The sequence below is a fragment of the Rhipicephalus sanguineus genome, chromosome 3 (assembly GCF_013339695.2).
Source record: "Rhipicephalus sanguineus isolate Rsan-2018 chromosome 3, BIME_Rsan_1.4, whole genome shotgun sequence".
Taxonomy (NCBI): Eukaryota; Metazoa; Arthropoda; class Arachnida; order Ixodida; family Ixodidae; genus Rhipicephalus; species Rhipicephalus sanguineus.
In genome coordinates this window covers 166,206,355-166,226,312 of record NC_051178.1, presented here as the reverse complement: position 1 = coordinate 166,226,312, position 19,958 = coordinate 166,206,355, and the positions used below count along the sequence as shown (strand labels likewise).

At 45.5% G+C, this 19,958-nt stretch overlaps 1 protein-coding gene across 1 annotated transcript in view; it reads left to right on the top strand.

Moving 5' to 3' along the window:
• Positions 1 to 356: 356 nt before the first annotated feature.
• Positions 357 to 19,958, top strand: part of LOC119387644 (NF-kappa-B essential modulator) — a gene marked incomplete at its 5' end in the record, with an annotated part of 40,615 nt that continues 21,013 nt past the window's right edge. The window contains 7 exon segments of the mRNA XM_049413598.1: positions 357 to 592; positions 7,560 to 7,616; positions 15,358 to 15,417; positions 15,995 to 16,081; positions 16,529 to 16,644; positions 17,171 to 17,269; positions 19,844 to 19,949. Of these exon segments, the coding sequence (XP_049269555.1) occupies positions 357 to 592; positions 7,560 to 7,616; positions 15,358 to 15,417; positions 15,995 to 16,081; positions 16,529 to 16,644; positions 17,171 to 17,269; positions 19,844 to 19,949 (761 nt within the window).

Genomic DNA, 19,958 nt, shown 5'->3' with positions numbered 1-19,958 from the left:
ATTGTTTCTTAGAATGTGTGGTGCACACACGGCATGTAGTGCTGCCACATGTGGCATTGTCAGTTGTCAATGCATTCTGAACACGACGCGCATGTTTACTTGAAAGGTTTGAAAAAATATTAGGGGTGGTTTGGGGCCCTTTAACATACATTGCTTCCAGCTAGTGTTAATGGCATTTTCTTCAGTTTAGGTATGGAAAGTGGCATTTACATGAGGCTTCCCCTTGTATTTTAAGCGTGAAATTTGCTCAGGGGCTCATCCGTGTATATCTACACTGTCAGAAACTAGGTTTCTTGTGCGGTTAGTAATTTCATTAGAGTCTACACTGACTTGCCCTCTTCTTTATGACCTCGCAGAAAAAGTGGCTCGTAGCACAGCCAAGATACAGCAGCAGTATGACACTTTTGTGGCATGGCAAAAGCAGTTCACCAAGGCACAGGACACACTCAAGGCAGAGCTGGCAGACACCTCTCGCAAGCTGGAGGAGAAGTGCTGCTTGGAAGTAGAACTGAGGGATCTGGTGGAGAAGCTGCAAAAGGCATGCACCCTGGTAGGCACTACGAAGTTATATGGGACCCTGAACACACAATCAGTTCAAATTATTTTTTGAGGACACTGAAGGGCGCTAGATTTAAGTTGCACTGGATTGAAAGATGGGCTAGTGTAATAACCACTTCACCATTCCTGGCAAGAACAGAGCATTTGTAAGCAAGGAAACAACAAAATTGAGAAATATGAGTGAAGCCCTCTGTCATGCTCTGTGGGTACCTCAATAAATGACGTCAGTTCATCTATCTCGATTACTGAACGGCTTATGGATGAAAAGTAAAATGACTTAAATTTCAACAGTAAATAAATGCACAGTAAGCCAGAGTTGCTGCTACATATTATGTCTGTGGTGCTCTCAGACACCTGCTGATTCACAGAAATCGGCAGCCAAAGTGGTGACGTCGAGCACTTCGTTTTGGGGGGGCGATTCATGATGAGCAGCGGCACCGGGGTCTTTCGGTGGCTGTTTTCGATAAAAAAAATTCGTTACTGGTGCACAAAAAGCGGTGGTATACTCCAGCGCAGGTAAACAGTCAACTTAACCAAACATAATAGTTTCTTTAGTGTCCCTTTAATATCCCCGTCATAGGTTCCTTATTAGTAGAGAAAGTGATGGTCGAGGTCACTTTTTAGTTTTGCACCGAAACGTCAGCACTTGAGTCAATGTGATGTCGGGAATTTCAAGGTGTCTGTTTTCTTTCTTAGTTTAATTTTTCGCAATTCGGCCACCTTTGCTCGAATAATATTTCTTTGAACTTTCTATGCTATGGCTGTGACATGCATCCTCTTGTTATTATGGCAAGAAAGAGGGTGTGGTTATCGCAAGGTTCTGGCGAGCTGGCACTAACCAAGGATGCATGTGCGCCACTTTCAGTTCATGTGCCGGCTTTTTGATATTTTTTCAATGAACCTTTGCTCCAAACTTATGAACACAAATGGCAGGATCGATGATGTTTTTGGAGCTGGCTGGTGATAATTCTGCTGGTAGTGGTAGTGCACGATTTAACACGCCAGATATTCAGTACTATATTGTTGCTTTTGCTGTGCTATTGGAGGTGAGGAGGACGGAAACGAAAAGACAAAGCTTGGAGCTTTCGAATGACTCAAACGTGGTGGCGCTCGGTGGAAAGAAGGAAGCGAGGCGTCTCCATGAACACCACTGCATTTGCACAATTCCACACTCCTGTCTCGCCATTCCCGCTGATGAAATTATATTTTTCTCTCAAGGTCCGGTGAATGCGCTGTTTACTCACGAGTAAAACCCTGGCACAATCGTCATCTTGGTAAACATGATGTAGTTGTGCGATACTCTTTTTCCAGTAATAGAAAGTCACCATTACATGGTCAGTGGCACGGATATTATGCTAAGATCCTTTTTTTTTTCTTGGTGGAACATAGGGGTATGGATCACTGTTGTACAGAAAGGCGTTCCAAGGAATGACATTTTAGGAACTAGTTTCTTTTGAGATGGACAGAGGAACACCAGTGTTCCATTAAGGATCGGTGGACCTGTAATGGTAACTCATTGCGTTTACGGAGCAACGGCGTTCCTTCTGTAAACATTTCATGGCATTGAAAAGATGTACAGACGTTCACAGCCATGTCATGCTGAGCGGGACAAATGGGCGACTGCGTGATGTGAAAAAAGCTACTGCTTGCTTTCATGTGGCTACGTTGCATCCTGGTTTCCACTTCAAGGTGTCTGCTGGGGGCGCAGGAAAGCATGCGGCGCAGAAACCAACCATGTACGTTAGGGTTAACTGATTGGATAGCTGAACAGTGGAGCAGTTTAAGGGATCGCCCTGTTGCTGTCCAATGTTATCGCGTTGGTGTCATGTAGGTCCCATGTTTGATGCACATAAGCCGAGCAGACTGCTCATTTAGAACGCCAGCGCGTGAATGCCAGTGTCGCCGAAGGGCTAATTCATCTGTCCAAGCCGGCAAAGCAACAATGAAGCACCAGCGTTGCAAGTCAGACACAGATCTACGGAAAAGAGAAGCGGAGGCGAAATGCCTGCACCGGGAGTTATACACACCATGCTCAGAGCAGCAAACAGTAGATAGGAGACCGTAGAACAGAAAATAGATAGTAATTGCAAAGCAAACCACATAATCACACGAAAAGAACAGAAAAGAGCAGATAAACTAAAGAAAAGAACGGAAAAGACAAGATAAACACAAGGGGAACACAGGTGCATCGATGCTCCGCAGTTCGTACAGCTTTAATTTGCGATTGAACTAGCTTTAACTTTTTTTTTTCTGTCTGAGCCAGTCTGGACACCAACTAAGGGCCCTTCTGGAGTCTGGACACACTGTGGAGAGCATTTACATGACATTCGAGAATAATCTAACCCCTTTGCAAGACTGCCACCAAGAAAGGGCAGGCATTCTTTTTTACCTAGCTCACATTTTTTGTTCGGCCAGCTGGAAAGTCGCTTTTGTGTTTTTTGTTTCTTTGTTGTTAGTCGCATATTTGGGCGGCCCTACTACAGTCGATTCCGGATATATCAATAATTCGAAATACGAAATATGCGTATGTAAGGCTTTAATTAAAGCACTGCAGGCCTCGACACAGTTTTCTGAAATCGTAAGAAGCGCGAACATGACGATTCGCTCACATATGCTAAAGAACAAGGCGAGAACTTCTTTTGCAAGTTAGCGCACTTCATTTCGCATAAAAAAAGTTCCGTCAACTTGTATGCTTCTTGCGCGCCGTGAATTCATCAAGTCATCGTCAATATATTGAAGCTTTCCAAATAAGTAAATTAGGCACCTTCCACCACAACAGCGGTGATCGACGCTGAACGTTGATGCGAGCTCTGTAGTGCGGTAGAGGGTTTAGCGGTGGCAACAGCGGCTGGCATCTTCAAACCGCACGGGTCCATTTCCGCAGCACGGCCAACGTCAGCTATGATCTCGGTGTCGATGCAGTAAGAACAGCAACGTCGTTATTCTGCACGATGAAGTCACTCGCTGTGCTCCCGTCCGATGCGGCGCCCGGAAATGCTAAGTCGCAAAATTCACTGACGCACCGTTACGCCGTAGTCGGGGGTCATGACGCGCCCCAAGTCGTCACCTGGCACGAAGGCCCGTAAGGAAACGGTGCGCAACGGTGCTTTACTTGACGTCGTTCCAAGCCACCGGTCATCATTTTTATCGCTACGGGCGGGACAATGCTTAGTTCAACTCCCGAATGACGATTTATCAAGAACAAAGCGCGAAGTACACATTCTGCAAGAGACAACGCTGCACGAAGAAACATTTCTCCACCGTCGACATGTTGGCGGTACCGATGGCACTTGTGGCTTTGCAGACGGCAAGCCGCCACTTTGGCGAGAAATGCGAAAAAAACGTAGCCTCTGAGATCAGCATTTTAAAACCACAAAACACTAAAAATGCGTCACGAGGTTGCGGATCTCGAAGGCCATGCTTTGCGGGCCCGCATGCCATCGTACGCGAAGAGACAAGGGAATGGAAACGTTACAACAAGGCTGCCAAGTCACTTCGAATTCTCATTTTGGTGCCCTCGGCAATCAGCCTCTTTGAAAAAACACTAGCCCATGCGTTAAAACCTGCGGACCCCGCGTCAAATATACCGGTGAACTGACAATCGCTGCGCAACGAACTAGAGCAACGCAATTTCGTCGCCTGCGCGCGACGAGGGATTGGAACTTACAAGAACGCGGCTGAAAAATGATCAATAGTTGTTGGGAAAAATGCACTTTCTGGGCTTCGGCACGAGGCAGCGTTCGATATAGCGGATGTTTCGCTGTGCGGGAGTTCGATATACGTTGCACACCACGCCCACATACTTTTGCATGGGAAATTCAAGGGGATTTCTCAACTGTTCGATATAACCAATAATTCGATATATCAGAGTTCGATATATCCGGGATCGCTGTATGTTTCGGCATAGGAAAAGGGGGTAGGGCCATTGAGCACCCGAAACTACAGGAGAGGAGGCACATGCGTGCGGTTCCGCGAAGTCTTCGATCGCCAGAGACAGCAGAGTGAATCTGCCAGGAACTGACACAACACTCGCGGCCGCAGAAAGTGGATGGAACACCTACGCGCTAACCATCCCCCGCGGTGGCCTGCAGCTGCGTATGAATGGACTTCCAACGGGCCCCAAAGTACACACAGCGAGGTAACACTTTGGTTTGACTCTTGGCTGGTAGCAGCTAAAGCCCCTCACGCGTTTTCTGCCAGCTAGGTTAAGTAGCGCCAACTCGTCCTCCCCCTCTCCCTTTACACCGGTCTCCCGCCTAGCGGAAGCCGAAGCGCCGCCATGATGTTTCTGCTGCTTTTCCGGTTGATGTCCCCACCCCATTGCCCGCCCATGCCCCTCGCGACACCGAACACCGAGCAAAAAACATCGCTCTCTGGCAGGCAGTTTACGACGAACCTCAAAACAACAGCACTTCCGAAATGGAGAATGAAATATTTGCTTTCTCGCGTGTGCACATGCGTGCGCAGAACAAGATGGAAGCAAAAGCGGAAGGAAGTGGCTCAAGAACTTCCTTTCGGAAGCTCTGGAACCGGAAGGGGGTGTCGTCGTCGAAACAATAGATGGCGGTACTTAAAAAAGCGGCAGCAGACACGATGGAGGGGCTTTAGTAGCAGCTTGCCGCATGCAGCGTACACTTCCGCCGTTTCTGTTCACTCGCTCGCCAACTGCGTTGCTCAGGCCCAGTTCCTGGTAGTATTTTTCCTCGACGCATGGTCGCCAGCAGCTGTAGGCAAGTCTCGGCCTTTTGACACGCAGTTGTGTGGATGGCGGGGAAGAGGCCCGCAACGCAGTGGACGCGGATGCCGTAGTGGCACCTGCCCGGTGCCTTTGATGGTTGCATTTGGGCAGGCATTCCTTCAACATTTGAGTTATCTCCGTAGATTTCGACCAGTTCAATTCGGCAGCTGTTGCACTGGAAATGTCTCTATCATGCAATAAAAGATATGCGCATACATTCAGTGCTACATCCTTGTTGTACTCGCTAAGCCTGCCCCCGCCCCTACAACCTTTATTGACTTTGCTCTTATTTGCATACAACAGGGCAGCACCCTCCAGCACTTCAATGGAACGGCTCCTCAGCATTGACAACGAAACATTGAAGAGAAAACGGGTTCATCTGTCGGACACCAGTATTGAGATGCAACTTGCCCAACACGATACTTTACTAAGTTGCAAAATATCTATCCTGGACATTATTTTCCATTCATGCTGCAATATTCAGTCAGTACTTGTTAAATGTCTATGTATTGTTCCTTTTGATGCGGTTTCTTGAGCAAGAAATGCAATTAAATTGGTGCACACGAGGGAATTTCCATTTGGACATCTGAAGTGCAGTATCCTGACTGTGAATTTGAAGACCGACGTGAAGAGTGCCACATGCGTTGCACTTGTAATCGGTGAGCAGCAATGTTGCAGTTATACCCGTGTCACATGGCCGTTTGGAAGGCCTTCCAACCAATAGTCAATTGACTCAATGGTCAAGCATGAGCTGCTACATGGGACGGTTCGAAAGCGTCGAGTCAATAGTCGATCGAGTCAACGAAGCACCCCACAACTCTATCGAAACTTCGATGGCCATTGAGCAACGGAAGCGGAAACAGCGCGAATGTGCCCTCTCGTTCACAGTGTGCTCGTCCTCACGAATAGAAAAAAGAAATCTAACCAGTACGCTTTAAAAGCAGTATGTGTATATGTGAGCGTTATGAATTATTTGATGAAATATTTTCGCCACTTGAAGTGTGCGAACTGCAGATAGTCTCGACAACAATGACATGCATGCTGTCTTGCCGTGTCTTGCCTGCCGCAGTTTCGCTGCTCGACTACTTAAACTCATAATATGTATTCGTAACTATGCTTAAACAGTTTATTAAAGTGTTATATAAAACAACAGACATATTTGTGCATATAAGGAAATTTATATTACTTAACTGTCGATGACATAATTACGAAAATAAGGATCCGCAGCGCCCCACAATTTTTTGCGGGAAACGCCTGAACCACTCAACGGCCATTCAAAACTGTCATGTAGCAGCGTGACACCTCTACCGAGTTTAGATAGAGTTGTGGCGTTTCGATTGCCATTGACTAAATGGCCTTTCAAGATTGCTTGTGTGACACAGGTATTAGACATGTTTGAGGCATGTCCGGTGCTCTCTAAAATATTCGTCTAGGAGTGTTTGTTATCTTCATATAACCTGCTGCGGCGATGTTCAAATTCGTATAGTATACGTAGTTTGATATGAACTTTAAATTGCTCTTTATTTCAACTGAGGTTTAGTTTGACACATTATTTAAATTTAAAAAAAAAACAGATGTAACGTTAATGTAACGACACATTCTAATGTTGTGAGTGTAACGGGAACTTGTTTCAAAATTGGGAAGGAACGAGGTTTCGTTCCCGTTTTAGAGAAACATGTGCAACACGGGCATGCATTGTGTGCCGGAGCAGGTTACATGCGTGAAAATGCTGTACTGTTTCATAATTTGATTGTGTTCTCGTAGTTAGCCTGCATTGCTGCTGTTTGTCAGTTATCACTCCATCAGCTTAGCTGGTCTTGGAGTTCTCTGTGTAGTGTGAGCAGAAATTTGCTCAAAGAGACTTGCACTTCTCTGAAGCTTGCCTTTTGATTCTCCAAGGCTGCTCCGAAACAGCATTGTTCATGCTCCCTAAGCTGCTCCAAAATGCTCAAGCCCTCATCAACCCAGCCCTCCCCCCCCCTTCCCGCTGTATTTTTTTGTTTGTAGGAATCGCATGCGCACTAAAATAAGACTTCTTTCTCTTTCTTTTCTTTTTCATTGTGAAAATTGGGTGTGCCTTAGACTTTGTTAAGTACGGCAGCACCTGTTTGCCTGTAGCCTGCAGCACGTGCATGTAGACGGATGCCACAAACAAGCAGTTGCTGCTTTTGTCTTTGTTGCCCTCTTTTGTTGAAGGAAGTGTTGGTCTTTGACATGCAGCATGCATCGGAACGCCACGCTATGTCCCTGGCGACCGTTAAAGTGGGGTCGTAAAAGTGCCAATGGCGTTGCTGCCGAAGGACAAACTATCCCATCAGACGTGAGGAACCATTTTATTCCTTAATCGTGTGCCTGCCTTATGATTGCTTTCTTTGTGGTCTTGATACTCTGTTAGATGTTGGAAAGTAAGCGACATACAAGGTTGTATTTTCAACCCTTTAACTCTCTCTCTCTCTTGTTTTTTTTTTTTTTTTCTGGGGTTGGAGTGTCTTGACTGGGGCTAGCTGAAACTTGACACTGTTTCTGTTTTCATTTAAGCCTTTGTAATCTTCTAATTCCTTAAGTGGGGCAGGTACACGGTCTGTGGAAATATTTGCTGTATTTTAAATTCCGTTGACTGAAATAGTCTTGTTCAGTTTAACATGTTCATTTCAAATGTACAACACTTTCTCGAAGGTCAACTAGAGCAGAAGATAGACGAAGCTGCCTCCCATTGTTTCCGGAAACAGTAGGAGGAATGCAGCTCATCAGAAAGTGAATATTATGCATAGCTAGATACTATAATATCCTATACGAGGTATTCAAGAGATGTCATCCGTAAGGGGCACTAGCGCAACAGTCGCCATACTCGTGTTCGCGAGCGCAGATGTCATCGTTGGACTACAACCAAAGTTCTCGGCAGCACATGTTGTTTTGATATTTTTTTCTTTGAAAAGGGCGTAGTGAGGTGCAGCGCCACCAAACATCAGACTGTCTTATGGCGCATCGCTGAACGACCACGGCTGTGGCGGCACACTCGCTGACTCCGCCTGGCAGGAGGAGCTGAGTGAATACCTACTATAAGTACAGTGCTAGAAAGATTTTCCCAGGCAAATCATAATTAGTCATTCTGCAGATGATCAATATTCAGTGTTCATACCAGGCCAGCACAAAGAAAACAGATCAAATTTTAAAAATATATGTGCAGAATACTAACATTCTACTCTCTGCACTTTGGGATTACGAGTGTGCGAATATCAAATTTTCAACTTCGAAGCAAATTCGAATAATGAAAACCAAGTACGAATCGAAAGAATGTTTTTAGAATATTTTCTCATACGAATAGTACATCTACTTACTTTTCCAAAGAAAAAAAAGTTTTCTTTTCTCCCACCAGACATGAAAACGTAAGTTTGTTATACAGCAAATAATATATAGAAAATTTATGCATTCTGTGAACCCTATTGCTTGACAACTGAAACTACAGTAGACTCCCATTAAGACGAACTGGAAGGGACTGCAGTCATGTGTTCATCTTATCAGAAGTGCCCCCAAAAATGGACATGCTAACATGCCAAGTGCATCCAAATATGTTACTTGAATGTACTGAATGGTGTAGACTTAGAATGGGGACAAAAAGACAAGAAAAAGCATTTAATTTGGCTCAGCTTGATAAAAACTATGCCTTCAAGTAAGAGTACTTACACGAATCTTGCGAGCACCTGATTTCACGGGTACAAAAAAAAATTCTCATGAAGATATTGCTACCACATTTTAATGATAAAACTAGCACTCTCCTATGTTGATGATTACAAAAAATAGAGAGAGAGAGACGAGCACAATTTTCCTTCAAAGAATGTAAAATATATTGTCCTGGCAGTTCCTTTTCTTCCACGAAGCTGTTTTGCTGGCTCTAAAATCACTTCTGGATACGCCTCGGTCGCGTGCTTTTGCCTTGTCAAAGTCTGAGTTGCTTAAGGAAGTGTGCTAGGTTTTCTTCGAGGTCTGGATATTTTCCCCGTTTTCGGTTTGTAGTTACTTTTCCCGATTGACGTGCGGCTGAAGATATCCCATCACGCTACTCACGCTCACAAGCTTTGCACTCACGAGAAAGACACGACGCAGCTACTATATTCAGTGTGCAAAATAGCCTTCCCCTGTCGTGCACTTCCATAATCAAAATGGTTCACCACAATTCGCACTTCACTGGTAACAGATAGAACGCGCACAGGTCCTACGTGCACCAAAGCTATGGTGGCTAGAGGGGGAAGTGTCAGCATCCGCCGGGCTGCGCTGTGCAAGCCGGTGCGGCACATTTTCATGACGCCGACAGGTGGCGCGCTCGTCGTCTCCGAGATGCCTAGAGCGAGGTCTGGCGAAGTGGTCTCGTGGATTCTCTCCGGCAAAGCGCGTGTTATGTGACCTGTTGTTTCGCCTGCTCGGCTTTTGTTTGTGCGTGTTGATGCCTGATGGCAAAAGGCGTTGCCGTAGCCACCAGCGCTTCGCGAGAAACCTGAATTTCCTAGTGTGTCTATGGCACGCTGTCTACTAAAGCGAGAAACACGTCGCGTTTTTCGTGACGGAGAAACGTACATATGTCGCGGTTTTTTTTCAAGCGAGAAAAGCATGTCACATTTTTCGCGACCGATAAACGTATGCCGCATTGTCCGTGAGCGAGAAACGCATGTCGTGTTTTTTCACGAGCGAAGAAGACAATGTACGGCGAACGCCGGTGTTGCTGCCGATCTCGTCAGCAAACAAAACATTTTCTGTCATGAAGTTGCGTCGTCCCGTGGATAGATTATCTCTTGCCGTCACCGGACCAGCGGGCACGTGCTTTGGTTACTTTATGTGGTCCACCGCGCCTCGCAAGAAAGCCGAAAGGCTCCGCTACATCGCGCCGACGGCTCACCTGCGCGTTTGTTGTTTTCATGTGGACGCTACGTGATGGCAAAACAACAGAGACAGCAAACACATACGGGACACGTCTCAGACGGGAAAAAAAAGATATAAATTAAGGTCTCTCTCATCGCAGTTATCCCGCTGATGATGAACGTCGCCAGGGGAACGTTCCATTCCAGGAGCTAAGCCGCTGGACAAGAACTAGTTGTCTGTGAACTTCCCTTCGACGAGAGGTTTATATTTCGCAGCTACACTCATGTGATCAACGGTGAAACAGTGGAAATTCCCCGTGGTCGCCCTTCCCTAACACCAGATGCGGTTCCAGCTTTGTTCCCCAACGTCGCTGCATACCTTTCCAAGAAGTTGCCAGCGAAACGGGGGGGCAATAGCCCCCATAAATGACCACCCACTGCATAAGCTGAGGTGCACTGTTTTCCAATCGTTACACTCTACACAAAGCTTCAGCAGTACGAAGCAATTACCAAAGCTCTTGTTGGGCCAGCTTCATTGACGTTTGCGTAATCTCGAAAATTATTTGGTTATATGGTTAGTGTGTGCCGTAAGAAGTCGTGGACGGAAAAAGCGACTCGCGTCTGTACAAAACACCTCCGCGAACCTAAGCCAGCGCGCGGATGGAATCTCAGAGCCAACAGACGCGCCGGAGGGCGTGCCCATGCGGCGGCGCTGTTGTCGGCTCCGAGATGCCGCCCGCGGCGTCGCATCGTCATGAAAAAAAGCTGCGTCTCCGGCGTGCCGTTGCTGACACCTCCCTCTCTAGCCACCATACCAACGCGAATGGACCACAAAATGTGCTTGGCCACCATTGTGTGATGGCGATGACAATGCACCTGACCCATCTGGTGGGAGTGCTAGCGCCGCAAACGTGGTTTCAGTTTTTTTACTTGATTCTAATACACAGACAATTTTTGTTCCCGTTATCGCTTTCGTTTTTTTTTTTCCACTCCCCTTTGTTTGCCCCTCTGACCACGGTGGAAAGGCCCCAATCTTGTGTTCTTCTGTTCTCCTTTGTACTCCAGCTAGGAAACCCAAGAACGGAAAAGGAGGGAGGGGGGGATACCAAAGGACGCAATGGCTTGGGGGGTCCCATTTGTAAATCCCCCTACTCTTATTGTTGCTTTCTTTGTTGATAAAGCCTGCACCTCCCCCACCCAGTGGCTAGGGGTGAGGGGATACCATCCGCAGACCTTTCTTTTTCGTTTATCTCGCGCCCTCAGTGTCGCGATTTGCTTTGCTTCTTTGCTCCAAGATGCCCTTTTTTTTGCTTTTTCTTGGTCACCTGAATTCCCACCAAGACTGCAGCGTTCGTTTCGCAGAATCGCCAGCGTTGTCGGTCACCGCGAAAGTTCGTCTTAACAGAAGAGTACAGTTAGGTGATTCGTCATAAACGAATTTTTTTTGCATTAAGTCTATGGGAAACCAAACAAACGGTCCCGTGTTGTTTGGCATAAGCAAGAATTCATCTTAACCGAGTTCGTCTTAACGGGAGTTCACTGTAATTTGGTAATTGCCGCCGCATTCCTTTAGTGCTGCTGCCGGAGCTCATCACAAACATGCAAACACCAAGATAAAGGCAAGCAAAACGGCCGTGTAACAAGCGTGTAGACATAGCTGGATAAGGATTACAAGTACAGGCGATGGCAATAGGGCTGTTGCACATTTCATTGATTTATTTATTTATTTAAGTGAATTATTTGTTTATTTAAAATATTTCTATGTGTTATATTTCTCTATGCGCTGGCCCGGTTCTGTTTAGTAGGGAAATTGGCATTGCTTACACTGCCGCAAGTAAGTTTTTAAGTTAGCAATTTGTTTTTTTAAATTGTTGTTGAGATACAAGGCCGATAAATTCGATACGTTATCCTGAAACATTTCGTATTCTGAAATTCGTAGTAGTGAAATATTTTTACGTTAAGCCAATGGACATTTGGCAGGGGAATTTTTAAAATATTCATTAATCTGAACAAATAATTAATCTGAGGTCCGCTATAAGGGGATTTCACTGTATGAAGTTTTGCAGTGTTTGAATAATTCTAATAGTAAAAGCATAGTGCCTTGTGAACTGAATCTAATATTTGAAGTTTCGAATATTCGCTCACCCTTAGACGGTACAGTTTGGGCTTTATGTTAATTAACGAACTATAGCTCTGGCTATTCTAGATCACGAGCTATCGCTCCAGCCAACTAAGTAAGTTACCTGAAAATATTTCAGATTCGCCTTGTACACTATGGATGAAATACTAATCTTGTAAGAATTGCATTATGTTTTACATGTAAAACTCTATTTTTGTAATAAAACAAACGTAATAAAACTCCTTTTTTTCTTCTTTTTTTGAATTTTGTTTGGTCTCTACAGCCCATACCCCCTCTCAAAACGCTGGAAGAAAATATGCACCAAAACAGGGTTCAAACATCTGCATTTGTCAGCTAAACCAACCACTCGTTATGCGATCCGCATTGCGTGATGCCTGGTTGTTATTTTACTCTTCGACCTGCTATATTACATGTGTTGACGCGATTCCTTGCCCGACATGTAGCCTGTATAGGTTCTTTTTGCGAAGGAGCTTCAAGCGCCGGCGTGGCTTGTGGTAGAACATTTGGCTGCCACGCAGAGGGCCCGGGTTCAGATTGCACCCGAGCCTGGACATTTTTTTCTCATTGTGCGTGATAGCAGTTATGGACAACGGCGACGATGGCGGACAACTACACCACCAAAATCTGCTGTTGTTGCGACCTCGTAACAGCTTTTGCGGTAAATACAGCATAGACCGCTTATAACGTAAGTCGCCGGAGTCGCGAATATCCGCACTATAAGCGGTACCGCACTATAACCAAAACAACATTTTTGAAAGGTTGCACGTGTGCAAAACATGACCAACGGGTAGGCGCGCGATCCCGACTATCGAGGCATGCGACTGGGACGTAAGTTTGCGTCTGCTTACGTTTGGAAATGTTGAACGGTTAGCGTCCGCGGACCTGCGGTGCCGACATAACGAACGCGGAAAAAATGCGTCGTCACGGGAAGTCGCCGCGGTAACACACTGCGCGTGCGCCATGTCGAAAACTGTGGCGACCACAAACCACCACTCGAGTGTTTCACACGCACGCCCGCATTTTCGTTAAAGATGTAAGTCACCCCTTCTAAATGCAACAACTGCAAAGTGTTTCATTGACTCGGCACCAAACCGCAACTTCTGTAGTCTGCGGCCGCTGACATGGCAGCTAGCGCTCGTTAGGCCTAGCGTACGCGTTGCAACTTGGCATGTCGCCGCGAGAAGCTTGCCCTAGGCAACACGGAGATCGGGCGTAGAAGAGATCGCACTTGCGAGCTAAACCGAGGGCATCACGCGTGAAACGCAGTTTCAGTTCGTGGTCGGGAGAACAGCCGCGGCAACTATCCTGAAAAGGTCTCTCAAGCTTGTAAGTCTGCCTGTTGGTTACTTGCGGGGCAATCGAGGTTGCACGCGCGATATCTGCGCTCTACGACGAAGCAACTATTTTCCCGACGGAGAGAAATAGCGGTAACGCGCTCTTGATGCGGACGCGGGCGCCCATACGTAGCAGAGCACGCATGTCATGCGTGCTCTGCTACGTATGCTCTGCTCTCCGTCGGCCATGCAACCGCTCCCCCTCCTCACACCACGCACCCGCGCCGGGCTGCTGTCCCCCATCAGTGGTCCCCCAACCGCCATCCCCTTTTTTTCTTCCCCCGCTCCTTGTTCGTTTGTTCCGCTTCCGCTCCTCCTTCGTAACGCCGTTGAGAAGCTCCGCTGAGAAGCACGCTCGCTCCCTCGCATCTCTGAGAACGTTCCGGCAGCCGCATTATAACCGGTCTTTCATCTCGGGGGACTGCACAATAAGCGGTATGCGTATACATGGAGTTCTATGGGAGGGTAAACGGGAGTCAGAAAAAACCGCATTATAGCCGGTACTGCACTGTAAGCGGTTACGTTATAAGTGGTCTGAGCTGTAGTGGGAGCCTGTTTACTGGCCCTTTAATGAAGCTTTGAAAGAATCTATGGCACGGGCACTGCCAAGACATTTTCACACTTGACGCAACAACACCAATGATAGCTAGCTGCCTTTTGTTCCAGTGCGGTGGTCTTTTGCTTCTGCTTTGCATTTCGTTTGCCCATATTCCTGGGAAATTGGTAAAAAGATGACCGAAGAAGAGAGAGCCTGCACGCTGCGCCACCGACAAAGAAATTTGTCGTTAATGAGCAGCATGTGGTATAGAAGACCATTGTGCAGTTAATGCAAGTGTTTATGGTTGGTCCACTTTATGAACGTGTAGGCCAATGAACCTTGCTGCGCTGGCTTAGCTTGGCCTGCTTGTAGCTAGTGAGGTCACACAGGTGCTGATGCAACCTCATAGGCCTTGCCCAGTTGCACCAGCTTGCACAGGAATGAGAGAATTAGATGCACTAGTATCACCACTGTGCACAAGCAGCAAGTAATTTCTGTCAGCATCTCACTATTGCATTTATGTCAACTCTAAGAGCATTGCACAGTGCATATAGGCGTGGCCTCTGAGATTGCCTCGGCACAACCGCAGAAGTTATCTTGGAAGCCGCACTGCGCTGCGCCAGCCTTTGCGGCATGCCACAGTGAGAAAGAGAAGTTTGATAGCAGTAAGCTTGGAGGGGTCGTTGCTCGCACACTGCTTTGAGCACTGCTCTTGACCACTTTCTTGGTCCGCTTTCATGTTTGCGCTCCTTTATCTTTATCAAATGTACATAAAGAAGCCCTGTTGAAAGTTTCGCTCAAGTCCGGTGTTAGTTGACAGCGTATTCGATGCAGGTATGCCATGGAATATAGTATATTTGGCCATGGAAGCCTAGGGATTCTCGATTTCGAAGGCAAATTCAGTTTGTTAGTATAACCATTGTGAGGACAATTTTACTTTGTCTAAAACGAGTTGTTGGATTTGTTGAGCGCACCACTGTTGTATCATGCACACATTTAATTGTTGTCTGTTCTACTTTGCTGTGCAAGTTCGTTTGTTCTTTAGACCTCATATCTTCTTTATTGTTGAGCCATTGCACTATCGTGGCATTCACTTCATTGTTTTTCATATGGGCAATGCGTTTGTGTTAAAGATCTCTTTTTTTTTTTTTAATCTTGCCTCTGCATCTTACTTCATTTCTTTTGCATTTTCTCAGTGCACAGACTTCTATGACGTGGTTCCTGGACTCTTGCCGAACAAGGACAATCCTATGATGGTGGGCTGCTTTTTTGGCTGCTGCATGCCAGCTTGTGATCATAATATCCTTAAACAGAAAGGCTGTATTTTCGATTACAGATGCAACAATACTGTCTGACTTGCTTGCTTAGTGTTTAGCAAAGTCTTATTTCACTGCAGTAGTATGAATAAGTTAATGTTGTAACCCGCAGGCCATGCTCTAGCGCAGAGTTTTAGCCTGGCGTATGCCTTATCATAGCTGTATACTGCAATACCAAGAGCTTGCACATTCTGTATTTACTCACGTGAAGCTCAATTTCCACTGTGTGGCAAAAATGCTTCAGTAAGGGCTACATGCATGAGTGAGCAGCTACAATCCGAACTAAAGTAAGACACGCACTGTAAAAATTCCGAAAAAGTACGTTCTGCATACTAGAGGGGGGAAGCAGCAGATTCAAGCAGGCAGTCTGCAGAAGTGTTAACTTGTGGCTATCAGTATTCACATAGGCAAGACCTTGAGTAAACACATGAAGTACCACTGGCTTGTACCATACAGATTATTTTCATGGTTGGACAGTTTTAATAAGCACCTCCATTTATTGCTATCTCCATTACAGAGTCTTTCACAGGCTGTGGTGAAGCTTCATGATGAACAGAGCAAGACAGCACAGCTCACTGAGAAGATCGATCTGCTTACTGAGCAGGTGAGAGTACCTTCCTTGTAGTGGCATTGTTGTAGAATGTCAGTGGGTGATTCTGTTCCATAAAAGAGCTTAGGCACATATTCGTTTTTTCACAGAGATGAAACTTGATGGTACCTCACGCTGATGCTCTTACCCACATTGCAACTTGCAACTCTCGGTTAATTTGAACTGCAAATTCTGTCTCCTTCTGCATTCTCATCTGATATAAAGGCTGTGACTTATTGCTGGGGCATTGTTAATTTTTGTTAATGGGGTACACAACTTTATCCCCATAGCGTTTTACATACTGTTATTGTAGCATGTACCCTTCAGCGGCAAAATGAGAAGTGCGAACCTGCATTATTCGAGCATCAGTAAGGACTTTTGGCTGGTGCCTGGGTCAGGTGATGGTGCATGATAGTTGCTGCATTGTTTCTTGCATTGCATTTTAACCATGCTCTTTTGTAGCTCGAGTCCAAGACATGGGAAATAAAAGAGTTGGAAGATGTCGCCTCCAAACTGAGACAGCAAGTGAGCGAGGCCGAGGGTAGGAATGCAGCAATTACTTCGCAGGCGACTACCAAGTAAGTCCATTCAAAGTGGCATCTGTACTCGTGGGGTCAGACTCCACAGAACATTAGACTGAAATGTCAAATTCTACTAAAGTTACTGCAGTGTGTTGTTCAAAAAAGAATTGCTGTTTCCAACAGAGCCTTTACACCTAGAGAAGTTCTGGTAGAACCCATCGTACAATTAAAGTCTTGTACATAGAGTGAAATCTAGTTACTACAAAACATCCTACTAACAAACTTTCCAGATTAACAAGCATTTGATATGTCTGCAGCCACAAGCCTAATGCGTTCATGTAAATAGTGAGCTTGGGATGAACATGCAAACGAGCAAGCATGGGCTTATGCATATTTAAATCGCACCATTGTATAACATGCAATAGCAAAAATTTTGCGGGTAAAGGCGGTTCGGAGTCCAAAAAAAAATATGATACATCTACATGCTGTTCAAAGTTTGTGTCTTTGTGTTCACTAATAGACATTTGTGTGAGTGCCTTGTGAAGTGTTTCTGCTCCAAGTGTCTCTTTGCATTGGATTGCAGGCAGGCAGAGCTTGAGACAGCTCTTCTTGAGAAAGAAGCCCTCGTCAGGGCTCTGCAAGGGCAGTGCGAGGGCAAGGTTGCCGAGATTGAGGAGCTGAGGTGAGCATTCAGTGTGAACATGAGCTGCTGAATCAACTTTGAGAAGAAATACAGAGAAGTGGTTCACTCATGCTCATAGGGAGTTGAGGTCATGAGTGTGCTAGACTTAATGCCTAAAATCAGTTTTGTTGTGACGGATCACTTTAGTTTATATCAATATGTTGGGAATTGTTGAGAGCTAATGTTCTTCTGAGCGTCTCTTATGACTGCGCACATTTGCTAGTTGCGAACAGCTTGCTCTGAAAGTCTTTGAACTTTGACAAAAAAAAAAAGAAGCAGCCTAATGTTTCACTCTATCTTATCTGCTGTTGTGTGATCATGTTAATCTATCTGAAATTTTCCATCTCTTTCTCTCGCTTTAATTGTAGTGTTTTTGTGACGACTGCCCGCTGTGTTAGGTGCCAAGGGCACAGAAAAAAAAAGCAGAAAAGGAATTTCTCTATCTACACTATCTGAAACTAAAGGAGTTTTTGAAATGCGCAATCTAAAAATTTATTGCAGTTGTGTTTGAAAACTGCCTCTTTCTAATTGTGTGGCTCTTCCAACTGTAGACCTTTTTTCGCAGTTCACACCTCATAATTTGTATGCACTGCTCTACCATAAATCGCAAATTGGTTGTGATTTTAGGCTGGCTCTGAAGAGAAAATTAGGTTCAGCTGTATTGGTGAATTATGTTTATACAATATCAGGAAGGGCAATTTCTGATTGCTTATATTCTGTGAGTTTGCAATGTCCATTTTGTTATTTTTCCCACTCTTCTTTGTTTTCTCCTCTATCTTATTTATTATACCCCTTTCCCCTCCTACTTGTAAGGTAGCACCATACATGCGCTTGGTTAACCTTCCAGCCTTTCCCCTTCGTTTCTCCCTCCCTCTTCATTGTTTGAGTAGTCTTGATGAGCTAGAAAAGATGCGAGAATGAGACTGAAGATGACTCATCGAAACTTCTGCACCAACTTGTCATGATGTCATGGATTTTGATTGTCTCCAAATTTATACATGCCTTGTGTCTTGGATGTTGCTAGTAGTCGATAGTGGCTGCCAAGAAGGATGACCACAATCCAACCGGTTATCTTTTTTCTTTGTGGCCATTGGAAACATCTACCATTTGTTTGTGAGCAGTGGCATTGTCCAGCAGAGCACTGTGCCGTCTCCTAGGCCCGCTTGCCTGAACACTGCAAGCTCGCACCTGGCAAATTATTATTTTCTTTTAGTGGCCATTGCAAGTGCCTGCTACTTGTGCCACTGTAGCGTAAAGGTGAAGTGAATTGTATTGCAAAGCAGGAAGACTTATCAGGTGTGACATGTGCACTGCTGAGACTGAGCCTCAAATAGTAGCTCAACTTCCTGACTGGGATTGGCTTCTATCCGAACATAGTGCACATAAGGCATTCACTGTCAGGAAAATTGTTCCTGACTGGGTGCAATTGCAGTCCAAGTTTCGTTGTGTGATACCCATCATAACATTTGCAGAGATTGTAGAGAATTTTCACTGTACCACACCAGCTGAAACATGGGGAAATACTTTGAAACTTAGGACACTGCATTGACTTACCTGGACTGATGTTTCTGTGCATATTAACCAGGCAGTTGAACGGACACACCGCACGACATAAGTTCAACGCAGACGAACATGAACTCCTGTATTCAAGCATGTCAATTCTCTATGTACATGTCACAGTTGTGACACTTATCTATGTACTTACAGTGCAAGTAGTTACAGTTCATGATGACACATATTAGTCTGCGACACTGCAGCAATTTGATTTGTTTCCCTTTAGTGTGCCCTAAAGGGCCACTAAACAACCCCATGGTCCAAAATTTGTGAGGAGATAACTGCAGGCGTATATGATGTGAACACACTGCCACAAGAATTATGTGAAGAGGTGCTGTAAGAAGGAAGTTACCGGAGATAAAACAACCGTTTCAGCTAGTTTCAGTTTCTCGCTTGGTTGCCCCACTCTTCTCCACCATGCAAAGGTGTAGACATAGCCCATTGTCGTCAATATGCCTTCATCATCAATATGTCAGCGATTACGTCATTGGCACTTAGCCAACAACCAAACAAGCCTTCCTCCACGTGTTGCTTGGGTCATTTACTCACAGGCAGCGCGATGAGGAAGCACAGTGCAAGGCATTGATGAGGTAACGAAATATGTGACGTGCACAACAACTGTGCAGCCAAAACCACATCACCGCAGTGCCAAAGCGCAGTTTCCTAGTGTGCATGACCAATCAACAATGTCAGTACTATATGTTACATTGCCCATGGGCAAATTTAAGTCACTTAGTGGACGAGCAGGACTGCTCAGGCGCAGGAGAGGGCACGGGAAATTTTTTTTTTCTTTTTTTTAAATTAAGCATCTGCGCGGCATGCAGCACTGTGATATTTGCAAGTTGTGATCGCTGTGGCCTTGTGCGCGAATGAGCGAGCTTGTTTGGGAGGTTTTAAAAAAAGTTGGGGCCTGTGTACTGGCCCTTTAATGAGACTAGTTTGCATGGTGGTGTTTTGTGTCCTCTATCTAATACAGGTTGTTTGTAAGGTTGTTAACTACACTGCTCAACCTTCGTGCAGACGTGCCCTGCTGACAGCTGAGAAGAACTCTGATCGTGCACGCAGAGACTACGCCGAGTTGCTGCAAACTTGGCAGAATTATGAAAATTCCAACGACGCTGGTGAGGTAAGTTGT